Genomic DNA, 19,101 nt, shown 5'->3' with positions numbered 1-19,101 from the left:
GATATTGCCCAACACTACGGGGAACTAAGTCCAGAAACTGTAATAATTCACTTTATTGTTGATTTTGTTTGTGAGTTGTTGCCTGAATTTAGAAAGCTGAAAAAAAAATTATGAATAAAACTTAAGCATTTAGGGCTGGCCCCGTGGCAGAGTGGTTGGGTTTGTGCACTCCGCATCAGCGGCTCAGGGTTCACTGATTCGGATCCTGGGTGTAGACCTACTCACTGCTCATCAAGCCATGGTGAGGCGGTGTCCCACATAGAAGAACTAGAAGGACCTACAACTAGAATATACAACTATGTACTAGGGCTTTGGGGAGGGGGAGAAAAAAAGCCTTTTCTAAAAAAGAAAAATTTAAGCATTCACTTTTAAAAAAAAATAAATTTGCAATCATCTGAATTAGTCAACACTGATGGTTTCACGAACAAATTAAACAATATACATTTTGATGTTCCTAAAGTAGCTAATTAGTATGGCATATTTACTCATTTAACAAATACTACTTATGTATAGCTGGCCTCAATTTAAAAAAACAAAGAATTTGGGGCATATTATTCTGTGCACGGCACCGTTCTGAGTTTATAATTCTTTTTCTAGATAAGGCTGAAATGTCAATTCTCTCCTTACTTGCTATGAATTTGACAAGGCAGGAAAATGTAGTTCAAAATTTTAAAATATACTATTATTAAACTAGAGTTTTAAAATAAGTGAGGTACTTAGCATTCAAAACTTTGCAAAATACATATAAATAAGACCACAGCTCTTCCACCAAGACGAACACTTTAAACGCTTTGAATACTGATTAGAAATAATGCAAAGCAGGTGAGATTAGCTAAGGAAAATGTTCATTATGTGGAGATACAGAGATATCATCAATTTTTTACATGGACTCCTAACTGGGAATAAAGATATCAAGACTTGTGCGGGAAGAGACAATCGTTTTTCTGCTTAACAATCTCTTTCATTTAGTTAGGAAAAGTTGCCCTGTGAGAAGCTTCTTTTGATAGTTCTCAGAGTTCAAAGAGTATGGAACCTTCAAGTTGATTTCATCAAGTCTATTTATTAATAATGCATTTCAAGTTTCAAAAAACCTTACATCTTTGCACAATACTTTATTTTTTTGCAATTTTTAGTAAAAATTTCCAAAGTGAACAAAAAGATACTGTATAAAACACAGTGGACATTAAACTGACAGTAGTATTAGATCTCATTTGTCTTGATCCTTTTGTTTTACCACACCTTGATCTGTAGTGGAAAGAGTTCAGTGCACGTATTTCTTTTCAGAAAACATTTAACTTAGACTCAAAATAAAATAGGGCAGTGTGTACCTGCCAAAACCCTACCACAGGATAACATTACAAGCAAAAAATGTACATGTTCCAAAGTCTACCACACTCAAGAAGTTACTAAGAACTCTTGCGGAATAAAAGTAACTGCTTTAGAAATGCAAACCCACCTCCAACCTTTGCACAGTCCAAAAACAAAGGCATTTAAATGATTTAAAAGCAATTACATACATATCTACCTACTTGTTTGTTTAGAATTATTTATAGTCTATCTGGGGTTTCATGTACAAAATTTGTCTCTAAATCATGTACAAAAAGCTGTATTTTGAAAAAAGTCACCACATACTGTACAAGTTTACAAGGAAGAGATCCCATTATTTTCTCTAGCATTTTTGGCCTTGCTGGCTTGCGTCACATTATGAGAATGATTGTGTAAACCTTATACTCTTAAGAAAAAAAAGGAAAAAAAAAAGCCAAAACACAAATCTTTTCAACTTTCCCTAAATTTTCCTATGTGAAGCCAGGAAAATCATAGCTGTTTACTTCTAATTGAAGTGATGTAGTTGGAAAACAGAAGCAATAAATATGTCACAAGCTTAAAATTTTTTGTAATGCCCCCTTCCATTCCTGCATAGCAATAAGCCTATTAATATATTAAATGCTTTTGCTTTCTTTCTTTAAAAAGCCAATTATTTACATCTATTTAAAAAATAAATTTGGAATGGGACATTGTGCTGTTTCACCTTCATTGTTGTTAGGGGAAAAAATGTCAGAAGGCCTATCTACAATTTTAACTACTAGTTGAGCAAATCACTCTTCTTTAGTGGTTACCAATGATAGTGATGATATGCTGAAAAAACTCTTCAAATATTTTGATAAAATAAAGACACAGCTTTTCTTTTCCATGTCAGACAAAACCAAAAACATAATTAGCATACTTTAGATATATGGAAAACACAAATAAGAGGCTACAAATAAAAAGAATCATTTCATTGACATAATTTCTACCAAAGTATGAAAAAGATTTCACCTATCCATTCAAAAATGGAATTGAATTAGAAAGTTTAAAATAAGTAAGCAGAAATCAGACATTTACATAAATGACTAACTCTGAAGTAGTATGCTGCATATGTCCAGTTTGCACAACACTTAACTGTGTTCTTCAGCGTAGTCACGCATGTGCTCTTAGCAGCCATTTGATAAAGACAAAATGAATATCAGAACCAACTTCATCATAAGGAAAAGGTAAATTGATTCTCATTTCAAAACTGCCTGTGTAAAGCATTACAGAATCCTGGACCACTGAATACCACCATTCTCTGTTATCCTGAGTATGTCAGTTAAACAGTAATTTTTCATTAAGAGCGGAAAAGTTTTATAATACAAAGAAACATCCATATTGCAATTTCTGTTTACAATTGCACACAGAAGTACAGTGTACGTAAGAAATACATGTCTGCATATAACAAGGTATGTACATTGGCAAGTGATGTCTCCAATGTTGAGGTGGTCGAGCTTCCTAGCCTTGACTGGCAGTTGAAAAAAATATATATATATTTCAATTTGTGATAAAAGTTTATCGAGAGCCACGTTTGCCTGCAAGTGAAGAAAATGCAGCAACGAAGAACAGGGAACATGGGGCACATAATAATATTCTTAGACTTTGTGCCATTAGGTTAAAAATATCTGTCCATAAGAAAATTGGGTTCCTTTTCCACCCCCACCCCCAAATTGGAATTTTCAGGCTTTAAAACTTAAGTAACTCCACCTGGTCTGAGGACATGATCTCTTGCCATTTTTTTCTTCGACTGTTATTTGTGGGGTTAGTTTGGGGATGATGATTTAATAGGTTTCTCTTTGGAGTGAAGTTTTCCCATTGTAGGCACTAGGAAGAACCAAGGCAAAAGCTGCAGTTAGCGTCTCATGTGTCCCATCTGATAACTCTCCCGGGTCCTCTGACGCTGGGGTTGCTGAATGGGCTGTGGAGGTCTCCTCCTCTTTAAAGTGCCTGTGAGTCACAAACGAAAGTAAAATACATTTACTATGGGACTTTCGATCTTTAAAAACAAAGCTGCCATTTCAGTAAGAAAGGTTCTAGATCAGTGCTGTCCGATGGAAATATGAGCTATATATATAACTTAAAATTTTCTGGTAGCCAAAATGAAAAAAGCAAAAAAGAAACAGGTAAAAAAATTTAATAATATTTTTTATTTCATTTAACTCAATATAGCCAAAATATTATCATTTCAAAATGTAATCAATATAAAAAATCATTAACAAAATATGGCATTTTTTTATACTAAGTCTTTAAAGTCTGGTATGTACTTTATATTTACAACACATGTCAATTGAGACTAGCCATATTTCAAGTGCTCAACAGCCACAACTATTAAATTAATATGATTCTGAGGACAGGATACATGATGAAGAAACTACTGAGTGTCTTTGAATAAATGACTTAACCTCTCTGAAACTCAGATGCCTAGTCTACAAAGCAGGGGTAATAACTAACCCATTTAGTCTGTTGGGAGGATTATATGACAATTCATGTAAAAGTGCTTAACACTTTTTACGAGAGTTCAATAAATGACAGCTGGGTTTTGTTTTTTTTAAGTTTTTAAAAGTGGAACTTGCTTAAAGTGAAATCAAGTCAAAGAATTGTTTCACTGAACGAGATCATAATTGGTGACATATCTAAAAAGTGTCATGTGGCCCTTGGCAATCCCTAAGAAACTGACATAAGTGCTAGAGTGCTAACACTGCAAATTTACAAAAAGCAATGATATCAAAATCAAATTTCCTGATTTCCACCAAGATTCTGTCCCAGCATGATTACTAAGCTCTCTTGCCCCCAGATAGGTAAACGCAGGGGAACAACTGAAGGAAAATAGAAAAAATTATAAGAAATCCCTAGTTTTAAACTACCCTGTGTGGAGTAGTGGATTCGGCCTGAGGCAAGAGGCTTCAGGAGAAGTCTGAGGAAGGCAGAAGAGGGAAGTGCAGTCATTTAGCTCTGGTTCTCCCCTGCCACTGCCTTGGGACAACGACTGCGCCACACCTACAGTGAACAGAGTTCAGGTCCAGACGTCCTGAGGGCAGCACAGAAGCCACAATTAGCCTGAGGAGGGTGAGGGAGAAATAGATGGGGACTAAATAATCTGGAGCAGTTGCTTCCTACCCTTTTCTTCCCCAAATCCCTGGAGCTAATCTAAGGAAGGTCTCCTTCCAATGATGTGTCTGCCTGAGACGTAAAGGGTAGAACCAAACCTTAGGAGTTGTTTTCAGAAATGGAGAATAACTATGGTTATTTGGTGGCAGAGGCCTTTATTCTAAGAATCTCTTTCCCCATAAGCATCACCCCTAGGGAAAACAAGCTTATGTATCAGAAAATATTTCAAGAGCACCAACAATTAAAAACAGTAACAGAAACGTAGTTATTAGAACAGAAAGAAGAATGACTTAAAAGTAGCCTATGGTAATATTTAAAACAAAAAAGATTTTAAAAGATGGATAAAAAACAAGAAAACAAGTACTAAGCAAAAATAAAAATTTCTAGGTCTAAATATTTTTAGATACTCAGGATAGATTAGCATTAAATTGGCAGCCATTATCAAGATTGGACTGATAACAAATACGCTTAAAAAATCAACTAAATAATTCATTCAGTAATCGCATTCTCAAGAAGAAAGTACTACAAAAGTAGTTACTAAAGACTCATTAATAATTCAGTTCTACCTGCTCAACGGTTCTGAGTTATAAAAATACGTACCTTGCTCAAATTGTCTTACCTGGAAGAGGTTTAGGAGGAGGCAACTTTGGATTACTACTTGGAGTGTGGACACTGCATATCTTAATAAATCCAGCCATTAGCATGATCAGGGCAATTCCCATAAGTAGTACTGCCCACCAATTAGCCTAGAAATAAACAGATTTTTCTACTGAAAAAACTATCAAATATTTTAGAATATTTTATACTATATAAACTATAGAATAGAACACATTACATTTTAATTTTTAAGGAATATTTGTTGGCTGGGAGTTATATAGATATCATATATAAGTATATATATATATTAATTTCTTTAAATATAAAATAAGCATAAAAGAGAAAACAAAAATCACTCAAAGTTTCACTTCCTAGAGGAAACCACTCAATCTTAATTTCCTTTCAGTCTCTTTTATATATATATAACTGTTTGTCATATATACACAGAAAAACACATGCAAAATTGGGGTCATCCTCCATATAGTTTATATTGTATTTTCCCATGTTATTAAATATTTTCTGGTTTGAATATTTACTTTTTTTTTAACCTGTTACTCTTACAGACTATGTTTTGTTTGCTTTTATACTCTCCAGTGACTTAGAAGGTACATTTCTTGCTTTAGATTTTAAAAGTAATCTTTAACCTGTATTTTTTTCTAATCATCAAAGTTAAAACTGAAATTCTATCTTTTCTGAGGCCCTTTTTCCTGTTACAGCCTCTATTTCATTTGGAATTTGAGTCTCAGACTACTGATATAAAACTATTTTTATATATATCTTAGTTTTCATCATATCTTATATATACATATATCATATTTATTATATATTCATTTATTTAAAGGTTAATGGTCTTTTTTAATATGAAAAGTAGAAGGAAATACACATTACAGAGGCAGAGAAAATTTACACAGTCTAAAAGGAACTAATATAAGTTAGAAGTGAAATTTTTAAATAAATCAGTTACCCAAACAAAAAATCTTCAAAAATTATTACTATAATCTTATATATAAAAACATTACTGTTTGCATTCTTAATAAATCTTAAGTCTACTTTACAATTCAAAATATTCAAATTTTGTTTTAAGATAGCATTTACTAACAAATATCATTCAAAACTTCAAAACTATAAAGCTTCACAGTGGCTTAGATTATTATAATACATATACAGTTATTGGTAATTATTGCGAATAAAACTCTCATTTGAGAAGATTTTCTATGATTTGAGGTCTTATAACAAACAGCCTACTACTTCCATACTGTCTTCTTTATCCAGTAATGACAATGTAACTAAAGTAATAGAAACTAAAACAAAATGCATATTGTGGCAAAATGCCTCAAGTCATTTTTTCCACGTGTGCATAAAGCCTTTCCTATATATATTTTTAAATCTGTTTAATTTTGAAAGAATCTCAAATTTATAGAAAAGTTGCACATATAGTACAAAAAAGTTTTTAAAATCTAGAACCATTTAAGAGTAAGTTGTTAGCATGATGCTATTACACCTGAACATTTTAGCATATAGTTCCTACAACATTAAGAGTGTTTTCCTAGACAACCACAACACAATCATCAAAATCAGGAAAGTAGCACCAATACATCACTACCATCGAATCCTCAGACCCCATCCAAGTTTTGCCATTTGTTCCAATACCATCCAATTCAGAACCACGTGTTGCATTTAGCAGCTGTGTTTCTTTAGTCTGACGCAATCTGAAAAAGTTCCAGTCTTTCCTTGGCTTACATAAACCTGACACTTTTGAAGATTACAGGCTAGTTATTTTGTACGGGAATGTCCCTCAATTTGGGTTTCTCAGATGTTTCTTTATGATTAGATTCAGGTCATACATCTTTGGTAAGACTACCACAGAAGCGATGTTCTGTTCTTCTCATTGCACCCTATAGGTGACATATGATTTTGATCTCATTAGTCATGACGTTTAACTTGATAACTTAATTAAGGTGTTATCTGTCAAACTTTACTACAAAGATACTCTTCTATTTTGTAGTCAATGAGTATTTTGTAGGGACATAATGTGAAACTATGTAAATATCCTGCTCTTCATCAAATTTTCAATTTATTCATTTATTTATTCCCTCACGGCTTCCTATTTTACTCAGTAGTTGTCTTTTGGACATGTCCCCAACATTCTTTGAGCACTTTACTTTCTGGCACAAGAAAGTTCTAGGTTCATCTTGTTCTTTCCCTGTCTCAGTCCTGGAATCGGCCATTTCTCCAAAGAGCCTTGGTTCGTTTTAGAACTGCCCCTCCTATGCAGGCACCCTCCTCACTTGTACTCTAACATCTCAAGCCAGGCACCCCTCCACGGGGTGCCCTTCTCACCCTGCTTGGGCCCTATCAACCCATACTGGTCTTCCTGTCCATTCCATACCCTCCACACTCTGGTCAGGCTCCAACGCCCTGCTCTGTGCCACCATAGCTCCCCCATCTGGCATGGATGCCTACCCTTGATTGGGCTCACGTAGTGGCTTTGGAAAGGAACTGTTCAAGAAGGGAGAGGGTAAGATGTAATGCAATTCAGCCTTACTGCTCAAAGATCTAATTTGTCAAGAGAAGCTATAAATCTGAATTTTTATGTGAAATCTATTTTAAATGCTGGCAACTCATTCAAAATTTCCAAAAACAATACGAAGACCATACAAGACATGTTTACAGAGCTGAATCTGGCTTGGAAACCACAAGTTTACAATCTACTTTTCAGAAGCCACTTCTGGTATCCTGCTGAGATTGCCAGATAGTTTTCTAAAATTTTCTTTTGGTTTGAATAGAAAATAATTTTCAGAGCACTGCTCTTCCTGTGAGTTTTGAGGATAATATTCTCTTTCCCTTGTTATATAAATTTTCCATAGTCTCCTGTTGTTTTTTTTTTTTTCTGTTTTATTCGTCCTCAAATAATAGACCCACTCACTATTTATCAAAAGGCAGAGTACAAGGCTTGCCCTCAAGTCTGTCAACTCAAGTGCTGGTTTATTTCTCTTTTCATTTCTGCCTACTGTCACATGAAGAAAGATATGCACAGCTTCTGTCCTGTTCCTAGCATCCAGAGGCTTTTTAAATATGGTACTGAATAAAGCAGGGCCTTGTTCTACCTCCACTGTCTGGATTTCTGACACTCTGGCCTAGTAAAAACACATGAAGAGCCAAAATCACCAGTTTGTGCTGCTCTAAGTGCGCTTCCTGATCTATACTAGTAGTTCTCACCCTTGGCTGCACATTAGAATCACCTAGAATGCTTTTAAAACTCAGATACCCAGACCAACTCCCAGACTCACATGGGGTGGGGGTAGGATCCTGACATCAGTAATTTGGTTAATGCTGCCCAGATGACCCCATTATACAGCCAAGACTGAGAACTACTGGTCTGTACCAGGGGTCAGTAAACTTTTTCTATAGAGGGCCAAACAATAAATATTTCAGGCTTTTCAGGCCATATGGTCTCTGTCACAACTACTCATTTCTGCCATTGTAGTGTAAAAAAGCAGCCACAGACAACAGGCAAACAAATGAGTGTGGCTATATTCCAGTAAAACATTATTTACAAAAACAGGGAACAGACCAGATTTGACCCATGGGCCGTAGCCTGTCAACCCTCTTCTATGCCTATATACAGCACACTAGTTTGGGAGACTATACCTACATGGATACCATTCAACACTAGCTCTTCAGTTCTCTCTCTCTATCCTACCAGCTGTCTTGGGGGAAGCTGAGAGTATCTGACTGGCTGTAGAGAGTCCTGTGACTGAGAAGAGCTGCTCAAATAATCAGTGCTCACATGATAAAGGAATGGTTCCCACTCTGAGTAGATCTAAGAATTATCTGGCATTCTTATTAAAGCATAGATTCTCAGGCCACAACCTTACCACTTCCAATTCAGTTGTTCCAGTGGAAGGCCCAAGCGACTGCATTTTAAACAAGCTCATCAGTGATCAGGATGCAGATGACTGTTTCTTACTGAGTATAGACATGCTGGCATTGTGGTACAGGACCATTATGAGCAACGCAGAAGTTTGGCATCCCTGGCCCTCATCCATCAAATCCAGTAGAGCCCCTCAGTTACTTTGACAACTACTGTATACATTTCCAAATACCTTCTGGGGAGGCAGTATCACCTCCAATACTATCCAATCCATAAGCACAAAGGGTCAAGGGTCTTCCTACTACCTCCAGGCCGATGGACTAATGCTGTTACAGAAGACGTGCTTCCATTCTTAATGTTCATTAGATTCTCTAACATATTTCCTTGCTTATAGTCTTCTCTGCTCAAAACCATCTTCCCCACGGTCATGAGTCTTACATCTACCGAAAATATGGAACTGACTACATCACTTCTCTATGTAAAACCCTTCTTCAAAAGCTTCCCACCAAAGATCTCCAAGATAGATTAAGTGGGAGAGAAAAAAACAAAAACTTGAGCACACAACGAAGTACCACAAAGTATATATATGCCTCCACTTATTTTTTTAAAACATATATTCTTGTGAAGGTATAGACAGTTTCTGAAGAATACACAAGAAACTCATCTTGAGAAGACTGGGTTCCAGGGTAAAAAGACTTACTTTTCAATGTAGTACTTTGTCAATTTTAAAAAAAAAAAGATTGGGGCCGGCCCAGTGGCACAGCAATTAAGTTCACACATTTCACTTCGGCGGACCGGGGTTTGCTGGTCCGGATCCCAGGTACAGACCTACGCACCACTTGTCAAGCCATGCTGTGGCAGGCGTCCCACATATAAAGTAGAGGAAGAATGGGTTCAGATGTTAGCTCAGGGCCAGTCTTCCTCAGCAAAAAGAGGAGGATTGGCAACAGATGTTAGCTCAGGGCTAATCTTCCTCAAAAAAAAAAAAAGGATAATCACACTTTTCAAAAGGAAAAAAGTAGAAAAAAACTTTTATTTTAAAAAACACATATTTCTGTGACTTTCTCAGGTGCTCCCTCTGCATAAAACACCCATCTGTATCCTATACTTCTACTGTTCGCTAAGAACTTAGCCTTGGTATCACCTCCTTAAAGAGGCCTTCCCCAAATAGCTTCCCCTATTTTCTGTGAAAACACCATGCAGAACTGAAAATACGTTTCTATGTGCTTATCTTCTCTATTCCACACTGGACTGAGAGCTCCCTGAATTTATATCCTACAAATTCAGTACCTATTTCAGTACCTACACAATCTTAAATAGAGACGCAAGTAGCATGTTAAGAGAAGCAGATTGGAGAGAGAAAGGCTGGATTTAATGGTTAAAACTTTGTAGAAAACAAAGGTCAAAAGAACCTAGCCCCAGTTCAGATCAATAATTTACTAAAATGTGGACCCAGGTCCTTGAGAACTTTCAATTCCTTCTAGCAGTGTTCCTGGCCTTCCTCCAAATTTTTCCAGGTAACTACATACCTCAAAAGCCCAAAGCTTGAGGTATTTTAGTGACAATAATAGTTTTTCAGAGTTTAGTGTCTGGAGAAATAGAATATCACAGTGGATAGAAGATAGCAAGAAAAACTAAACAAAACCATGGTGTGTTTGAGAGTGTTAGTAAATATGGCCACCTCTGGTAGAGGGGATGTTTTTTGTTTGTTTGTTTGTTTTTTAAAGATTTTATTTTTTCCCTTTTTCTCCCCAAAGCCCCCCGGTACATAGCTGTATATTCTTTGTTGTGGGTCCTTCTAGTTGTGGCATGTGGGACGCTGCCTCAGCGTGGTCTGATGAGCAGTGCCATGTCCGTGCCCAGGATTCGAACCAACGAAACACTGGGCCGCCTGCAGCAGAGCGTGCGAACTTAACCACTCGGCCACGGGGCCAGGCCCAGAGGGGATGTTTTTAATACTATCTTTAAAAGAGAATTAGAGAGTGGGTTAAATGCTAAATTGCATATTTTCTCTTTTCTGTATACTATAAAATCAGGGGGAAGAATACCAACCAGGCTAACAAATGCAAAAAAATGTGTTTCATCTAAAGTTCACAAATTGTCCACTTGTTAGAGTCTGAAAGAAAGGAGAGCTGTCATTCATTCAATAAACATTTAATGAGTGTAAATTATGCACCAAGCTCTGTCTTTCATAGATACAAGAGTGTTAAGTGAAATTTAAGAGACAAGAGAAGACATCCAAAGGTTTAAAACACAGCCTGGAAATTAACAAGCACTAAATCAAGTCTGAGAAATTAATCCTACATAAGAAATAGACAAATGTTGTTCAATATAGTCATTTATATGGCAAAAAGAACACAAAGAAAAAAGGAGGAAAAAATAAAAGGTAAAATTTACCAGTCTAATCTATTATGTACTAATTACAATGGTTTTTTATTTAATAACTTAAACAAAAAGGATCTATAGGATAACAAAACGATAAAACAAGAGTCACTCAAAAAACCTCTGAGGGGGAAGGGGCAAGATATGCACTCAAGTCTCTTTGGGCTATCTGTAAGATAAGCTTTACTGTTTTTAAAGATCTCCAGAGAAAACCAACCACAGAATCCTTTCAGTGAATGTTCCAGTGTTTAAGAACTCTCGCTCTAAGCAAATGCACTCTAGATTTCCTGTGGGTCACAAGACCATGTGGGGCCCACAGTTCCTTGTCGTGATACTGATGATGCCAGCCTACATTCCTTTTTATCCTTCAGAAGATACTACAGTCCAGATTTTGACTAAATGTTCTTTCATCTTTCAACACCCCATGAACTACCCCTCACACCAACCTACTAAGCAGAAAGCAACTGGCTAGTAATCTTTTAGTCACTTTAAGCTCAACCTGGGCAAGCAGGACAAAATATCACTGAGAGAAACCTGAAAATATGACAGCTTAAAAGTTAAGATAATATGCACAACTTTTATTCTTTTCCATATAAATTATGACATTTAAGAAATCTGCGCCATTCATCTAACAACTGTATACCAAATTCTTACTATATATGCTAAGCCCTGTGACAATATTCCATCTTTGCTGTTAAAGTTTCATACGTGCTATCTATGTGGCCTGTTTTACTAGGCAATGAAGGACACTAGAGGCCCACAACCACCTTTCATTTTCAATATATCAGGATGACAAAGTAGGAAATTTCTGTTACAAGTCTCTTCAACAGGAGCCTTACATTGTAGTGACTGGTGAAAATGGTTCCCAAACTTTAGCATGCACTATCACCTGCTGACTCAGTGGGTCCAGAGCAGGGTCTGATAACTCGCATTTCTATCAAGTTCCCAGGTGATGCTGCTGCTGCTGCTGGTCAGGAGACTACACTTTGAGATCCATACCTCTAGATCAGAGGTTGGCAAACATTTCCTATAAAACGCCAAATAAATATTTTAGGCTTTGTGGGGCCATACAAGTGTCTGCTGCAACTACTTAAAGTGCAAATGCAGCCACAGACAATATGTAACCAAACGGGTGTGGCCATGTTCCAACAAATCATTACTTACGGACACTGAAATATGAATTTCATATACCTTTCAAAAGAATACTATTTGGATAATATCTTTCAATTTTTGTTCAACTCCTTAAAAATGTGAAACTGTTCTTCGATCGTGAGCCATACAAAACTAAGCAGTGAGCTGGATTTGGTTCAGGAGCCATAGTTTGCCAAACCTTGTTCTAGATGAAAATTGGTTCTCGATCCTGGCTCCTCATCAGAAATAGCTGGGGAAGCTTTTAAATGACCCAGATACTTAAGCCCCATCCCAAGAGATTCGGAATTAATTGGTCCAAGCCCTAAAGTGATTCTCACGTAGGACCAGGAATGAAAACTACCGCTCTTAATCAATGTTCCCCCAAGTGACTTCTAAGGATGTTTAGGGTTTAATAAGCCTTCCATGAATAAAGGTTTCCAGGGTCAGGCATGTTTGGAAAATGAAGTTATAAAGTTTTTTATTGCAGGACTTCTCAAAATATTCTCACAAATCTCCAAGAGGAGACTACAGTATGCAATGTTTTCCAGATTCACTTGACCACCAAACCCATGATCTAGTGTTCTGTGACGCACTTGGGAAACACTGCCCTAAAGCTTTCATAAGGAATCACAGATACTTAATGCTTAGTTCATAAAATTATGGCAAAATATGAGAGCAGAAATTAATTCAAAAATGAGAACTAGTTAATTCTTGTCAAAATAATAATAAAAAGACAAGCTCTTGATAAATCTGAAGAAAATAAATGGCCACAAATAACAGGCAATTATTTTAAAAGAGAAGGGGAAATACAATGATAAATTTGGAAGAAATAAAGGACAAAGATGGTTTTCTGTGTCAAACCTAAGAGAAAAAATGTAGAACGTCTGAACACATCAATAACTATGAAAGAAACTGAAAAAGAATTACAATACCCTCCACTCTTATTTAAAGAAAAGGAGACTGGGGCCAGCCCCATGGCCTAGTGGTTAAGTTCAGCATGCTATGCCTCAGCAGCCCAGGTTTGGTTCCCAGGCACGGACCTACACCATTTGTTGGCAGACATGCTGTGGCAGTGACCCACGTACAAAACAGAGGAAGACTGGCACAGATGTTAGCTCAGGGCGAATCTTCCTCAAGCAAAAAGAGAAAGATTGGGGGCTGGCCCCATGGCCGAGTGATTAAGTTCACACACTCCGCTTTGGCAGCCTGGGGTTTTGCCAGTTCATATCCTCGGCACAGACATGGCACTGCTCATCAAGCCATGCTGAGGTGGCATACCACATGGCACAACCAGAGGGACCTGCAAACTAGAATATATAACTATGTACTGGGGGGCTTTGGGGAGAAGAAGAAGAAGAAGAAGAAAAAAAAAAGATTGGCAACAGATGTTAGCTAAGGGTGAATCTTCCTCAGCAAAAAAAAGAAAAAGAAAAAGAAAAGGACATAATGATAAAGGGTCTCAACAGATTTACTGACAAATGCTCTCAAACTTCTCAAGAACTAGATGACTCTTTGATAAATCCAAAGAATGTTTATCATTACCTCCTGACCAGACACACAGTAGGCACTTGGCAAATACAGAATGTATTTTTGAAAAATACATTCAAAACATTATTGTCAAAAACAACTTCTTCCCAGGAAAGAAAGTAAGTTTTTATCATATCATTTCTATGGTACCAGTAGAAGTCAGTAACTCATGCCCTAAAGGATTAAACTGTTAAGGTTCTTCCCACTCTACCCTACATTAGGAGAAAGATGCCTAGAGAAACATACTAGTATACTAGAGAAAGGAGACAATGCCCCTAGCACCACTGGAAAGAAAAGTCACTGAAACTAACCCCTCATTCCTTTCATAGTTTCTTACACCAGAGCATGCTAATAACCTATATTACTAACTAGATGGACACTTTCCTGACATGATGAAATACCAAAGCAAGAGCTATTAATGTCACAAAATAAACTCTGCTACAAAAGTGAACTCTGCGGGTAACACAAATGAGACAAATAACTTATAAGGAATTGGATGTTTATCTTATTGTTTGACTTGGTTAATGCCCCCAAATGCAGCAACGGCGTAGTGGTACTCTTCAGGCATTATGGACCTTCTTATCTGAAAAAGCAGTATGTGAATAACAACGACGGTATAAAACAAAAGCATTCTACATTCACTTAAGGCAAACTCGTTTAAAAACCTAAAACTGCCTGATTAATCAGTTCCAGAGCATAAGAAAAGACTTCATATTATCAATTAATTGTAAGAAGCATTCCACTAACTCCTCAAATCTAAAATATGAAAAAAGATTTTAATAATACTTTAAATAAAAGATCACTTCTATTCAATATTTTTAAAATAGGAATAAATGAGCTTTCGAAATTCTAAATAAAGTGAGTCAAAACTGGAGATAATGGAGAAAAGTAAAAAAAATGTTTTTAGAAGATATAATTTACTATCTAGAAAACAAAATATCTAGCACAACAAATACGCAGTAGATCCCCATTATTAGATTTCTTTTTGAACACATTGTCCTCTACAGTAGGCACATATATCAGAGTTCAACTTATTCTTATCAGAGATAATCAGGAAAAAGAACTGGATCTGAGTTGAAAACAGGGAAGTAAAGGGCCAAGAAAGGGAAGCTACTTGAAGTCACAGAATTGACAGATGCCAGAAGACGATCTGAGTCTTTGTGCAATTCCCAAGCCTGTACTCGTCCAGTTCACCATAGTGCCAGAAGATGCCTTGAGCTTAAGTGATATTTATTGAACAACTATTATGCACCAAGCACAGGAGTACAAAAATGAGTAACATATCATATTTTAAGGAGAGCTAAACTAAATCAATTGCCCAATTATTTGGTTTAGAATCTAGGTCTGCTAAATCCAATTTCAATGATCCTCCAACTACATAGTTACTACATACCTAAAAATCACATATTCTAACATGCAAAGTATTATTCTTTCTATGTATAATAAGCATCATTTTAATGCTGGAGAGAATTCCAAAAATTTTATTGTAGAATGTTATCACAGGAGTACCAGGGGCCGACCCCATGGCCTAGTGGTTAAGTTTGCGCACTCTACTTTGGCAGCCTGGGGTTCACTGGTTCAAATCCTGGGTGCAGAACTACATACTGCTCATCAAGCCATGCTGAGGTGGTGTCCCACATAGAAGAACTAGAATGACTTACAACTAGGATATACAACTATGTACTGGGGCTTTGGGGGGAAAAAAAAAACAGGAGAAGATTGGCAATAGATGTTAGCTCAGGGCCAATCTTTCAAGCATTAAAACAAGAAAGTGCCAAAAAGGGCTGACAACTACACAGACAACCTTTCGTGTGCTTTTTTTTTTTTTAAAGATTTTATTTTTTTCCTTTTTCTCCCCAAAGACCCCCAGTACATAGTTGTATATTCCTCGTTGTGGGTCCTTCTAGTTGTGGCATGTGGGACGCTGCCTCAGCGTGGTTTGATGAGCAGTGCCATGTCCGCACCCAGGATTAGAACCAACGAAACACTGGGCCACCTGCAGCAGAGCGCGCGAACTTAACCACTCAGCCACGGGGCCAGCCCCTCGTGTGCTCTTAAGGCATCCTCAGTCCTATACACACACAAAAAAAATGTAACAAATAATTGCGAAGGAAGGAGAGGAGGAGCAGAGTTCTAAGCCAATTTCCAAAGCAAACTCATTTAGTTCAGGTATAGCACATTCTCAAAAACATCACTTGCAAGCTTCCTACTGATATTTTAATGTAATCACTTAGAAATATGAATATTTAGGTGACTTGAGATAGTCATTCTCAGTGGTCTTTTAAGACAATTTCAGGTAATTCAACATCTGTAAAACTTGGAGAAATGTGGACTTAAAAATAATACAGTTCAGGGGATTTACGTTGGATGAACATCCAAAATCATTAACAAATCTGCAAAAGGCTCTGTATCTGATCTTATCCTATTCAACATTTCCTATCACAGACAAGATGTAGACCCAGAAATTATACTGAAACTTCAGAAAAAAACTTCAGAAATCACCAATTTCTCTTTCATCTCTCCTGTTCAGTGAAGTAGAACCCGCAGCTGGCTATCTGTCACATTGAGACATGGGAGAGGATAAAAACAAGCAGCGCTTTCCAAAACAACTTGAGGAAAAAGACTCATGAAAATGTCCTAATCATATGGACCAAAGAAGGAAGTAACATGAACCAGGGAGCAGAGTAAAACAGAATGACTCCCATCACTTACTAACCAAGCTATTAATGATACACATGTGGAGATTCTGATCACTTTAGAAGAAAATAATCCCCAGGGATATTTGAACTTTAAAAATTATTCTACAGATAAAGTAACTCCAATATGAACAGAAAAGTGATTTTCTCATAACATTGGTGACCTCTAGCCAAGTAAAATTATCATCAAACCATTTTAAGATAAGGTTTCTTTATAAATAAGAACTGTACTTACCACAATCCATTCAGCAATGTTTTCATAGAGCTCTGGACTAAAAATTGCTTTCTTAAGCCTAGCTAGAGGACCATCAGCATCTACTAATCTGCACCGCATGAAAACATCACAGTAGCCTCTAAAATCATTGCAAGGGGATCCAGGTTGCAGGGTGATGGTTCGACCACTGAAATGCTTGCTCCACTGCACAGACCCTGTACTGGCACAAGTTGATGGATCCACTGGAAAATAAGCGCCAAATAAGTTGAAGATCAGATTTCCTATCAGACTTGTTAAAGAGAGAGGGAGGGAAGGAAGAAACTGCCTAAAATCATTACCATGACATTTTATATAGACTGTCATTAGTTAGGCTGGATACCACCATTGGCAATTCACCTTAAATGTTACAATATAAACAAACAACTAGCAACTCCTGACTTAGTGCCTACAATGGTTTTAAAACCTTCTAATAGTGTTTATGCTAATTATTGCTGTAAAACTAGGTTGTTGTCTAGTTTATCATTTTAAAAACACCATAGAGACTGTAATACTAGAAACACAATGCTATGCTACATTTAAAAATTTCTCAAGAGGATCGATTTAGCTAGAAATTATCTGTCCAAACTGCATATAAAGTTTAACACTTAAAATTTAGGAGAAAATAAGGTTTTGAAACAGATTTTATACTCCTGTATTTTAAAAGCCTTACTCTTCTTCATACAGCAGACATGGCATAATTCCTTATCATCTTTGCCATCAGAACTGGCACAGGTACACTCCTCCAGGCCATATTTCTCACAGATGGAACCTGCACATTGCTGAAAGAAAAATCAAAGACCAATTATTGAATACCTATCCGGTCAAACCCCTTGTTCACAGTGGTGGACAGACAGGTATAAGCCTCCAACACCAAAATAAATACGTAGAAATACAAGTGGGGAAAAAAAGAGCATAGATGAGTATCAGAAATGCATCATATAAACACATTGGAAAAAAACTAAGTACAAATAACATAGTACATCTTTTAAAGAAACGCCAACTTTAAAAAGTCTAAACAACACAGAGAAAGAGATTAGATGAGCATCAATTTTATGTTGGTTATTACGGCTCTTTTATAAGAAAAGAAAGATGAAATTTTCCTCATGTGGAAGAAAGTGATTTTTTAGCCAAGAAAACTTTAAAGGCTTCACATTCAGAGAAAATGACCAGAAGAGTTATTTTATTTAGGCTGTTAAAATATGAATATATAAAACTTAAAAGCAGTACAAAGTCACATGCCTAGTTGTATAACTATTTTTCTCTAGAGAATATCAAACACATGCAGTGGCAAGATGAAAGACATGTCAGGAACTAATCGAATGCCACCAGGCACTTCACATAATGCATTCATGGCTTTGGGGGGAATAGATAGGGATATTATTGAATCAGGGACTGAGATTAATTACTTTAACTATGCAGCTTTAATTGTCAACAAATAATTATTCTGAAAAAGCAGGCTTTATAAAACTAAATAAAAAACATATAAATCAAATGCTTACCCCATTAATGCACACTTGTGTATGCCTATTACAGTCTGTAAAGTTCTGTTTGGGGTCAGAAGCTGGGCAGAGAGCTGTGACGCCATTACACATTCCTTCTTTTGCACAGTCTGAATCATCCCGACATTTCTCAGTTTTTGACTTGAATGCACACTGTGCTGTACAACAGGGACCCTGACTTGGACTAGAAGAACATTAAGTGATTAAAGAAAATCACTAGAATATTTCCTATATATACAGATATGGTTCTAATTTTTAAGTCATAAACCCTATCTTTTAAATGGTAAGTATGCTACTGGTATACAACTTCATATATGGAATAAGAGGCTACTAAATTTCAACATTCCAGTAAGTGTAGAAAAGTGATTAAGTGTCTTATTTTTATAATCAAGACATACTATATTCAGCATTCTTATCATATTTGCCTTTAGTGAAAGGCTATAATGGAAAATGGATATAATATTAGGCAAGTTATCAGTATTTTTCATAGTTAGGTGATACATTAGTCAATTTATCAATTTTTCTCACATTTATATGCTAAAATCAAACTAGGATACATAGACCAGCCATTTAAAAAGTCCTACACAAACAATATTCTATTGCTTATATCTATCACTACTGAAGTAATTTGACAAGTGAAATAATTATATGACACTAAGTTCTAAGAGCATGGAATCCATATTACTT

General features: G+C 36.4%; 1 protein-coding gene across 4 annotated transcripts in view; it reads right to left on the bottom strand.

The window, feature by feature from the left end:
- Positions 1-1,040: 1,040 nt before the first annotated feature.
- Positions 1,041-19,101, bottom strand: part of ADAM10 (ADAM metallopeptidase domain 10) — a 115,672-nt gene continuing 97,611 nt past the window's right edge. For all 4 annotated transcript variants that reach the window (XM_070578973.1, XM_070578993.1, XM_070578984.1 and 1 more), the window contains 5 exons: positions 18,415-18,598; positions 17,586-17,694; positions 16,898-17,118; positions 5,075-5,201; positions 1,041-3,294 (listed from right to left, as the gene is read on the bottom strand). In XM_070578973.1, coding sequence (XP_070435074.1) covers positions 3,200-3,294; positions 5,075-5,201; positions 16,898-17,118; positions 17,586-17,694; positions 18,415-18,598 — 736 coding nt within the window. In that variant the 3' untranslated portion in view covers positions 1,041-3,199. The remainder of the gene's footprint in view (positions 3,295-5,074; positions 5,202-16,897; positions 17,119-17,585; positions 17,695-18,414; positions 18,599-19,101) is intronic.

Source organism: Equus przewalskii, chromosome 1 (assembly GCF_037783145.1).
Source record: "Equus przewalskii isolate Varuska chromosome 1, EquPr2, whole genome shotgun sequence".
NCBI classification, from domain to species: domain Eukaryota; kingdom Metazoa; phylum Chordata; class Mammalia; order Perissodactyla; family Equidae; genus Equus; species Equus przewalskii.
Note: the sequence above shows the minus strand (reverse complement) of the source record. Positions and strands in the feature narration are given on the sequence as shown.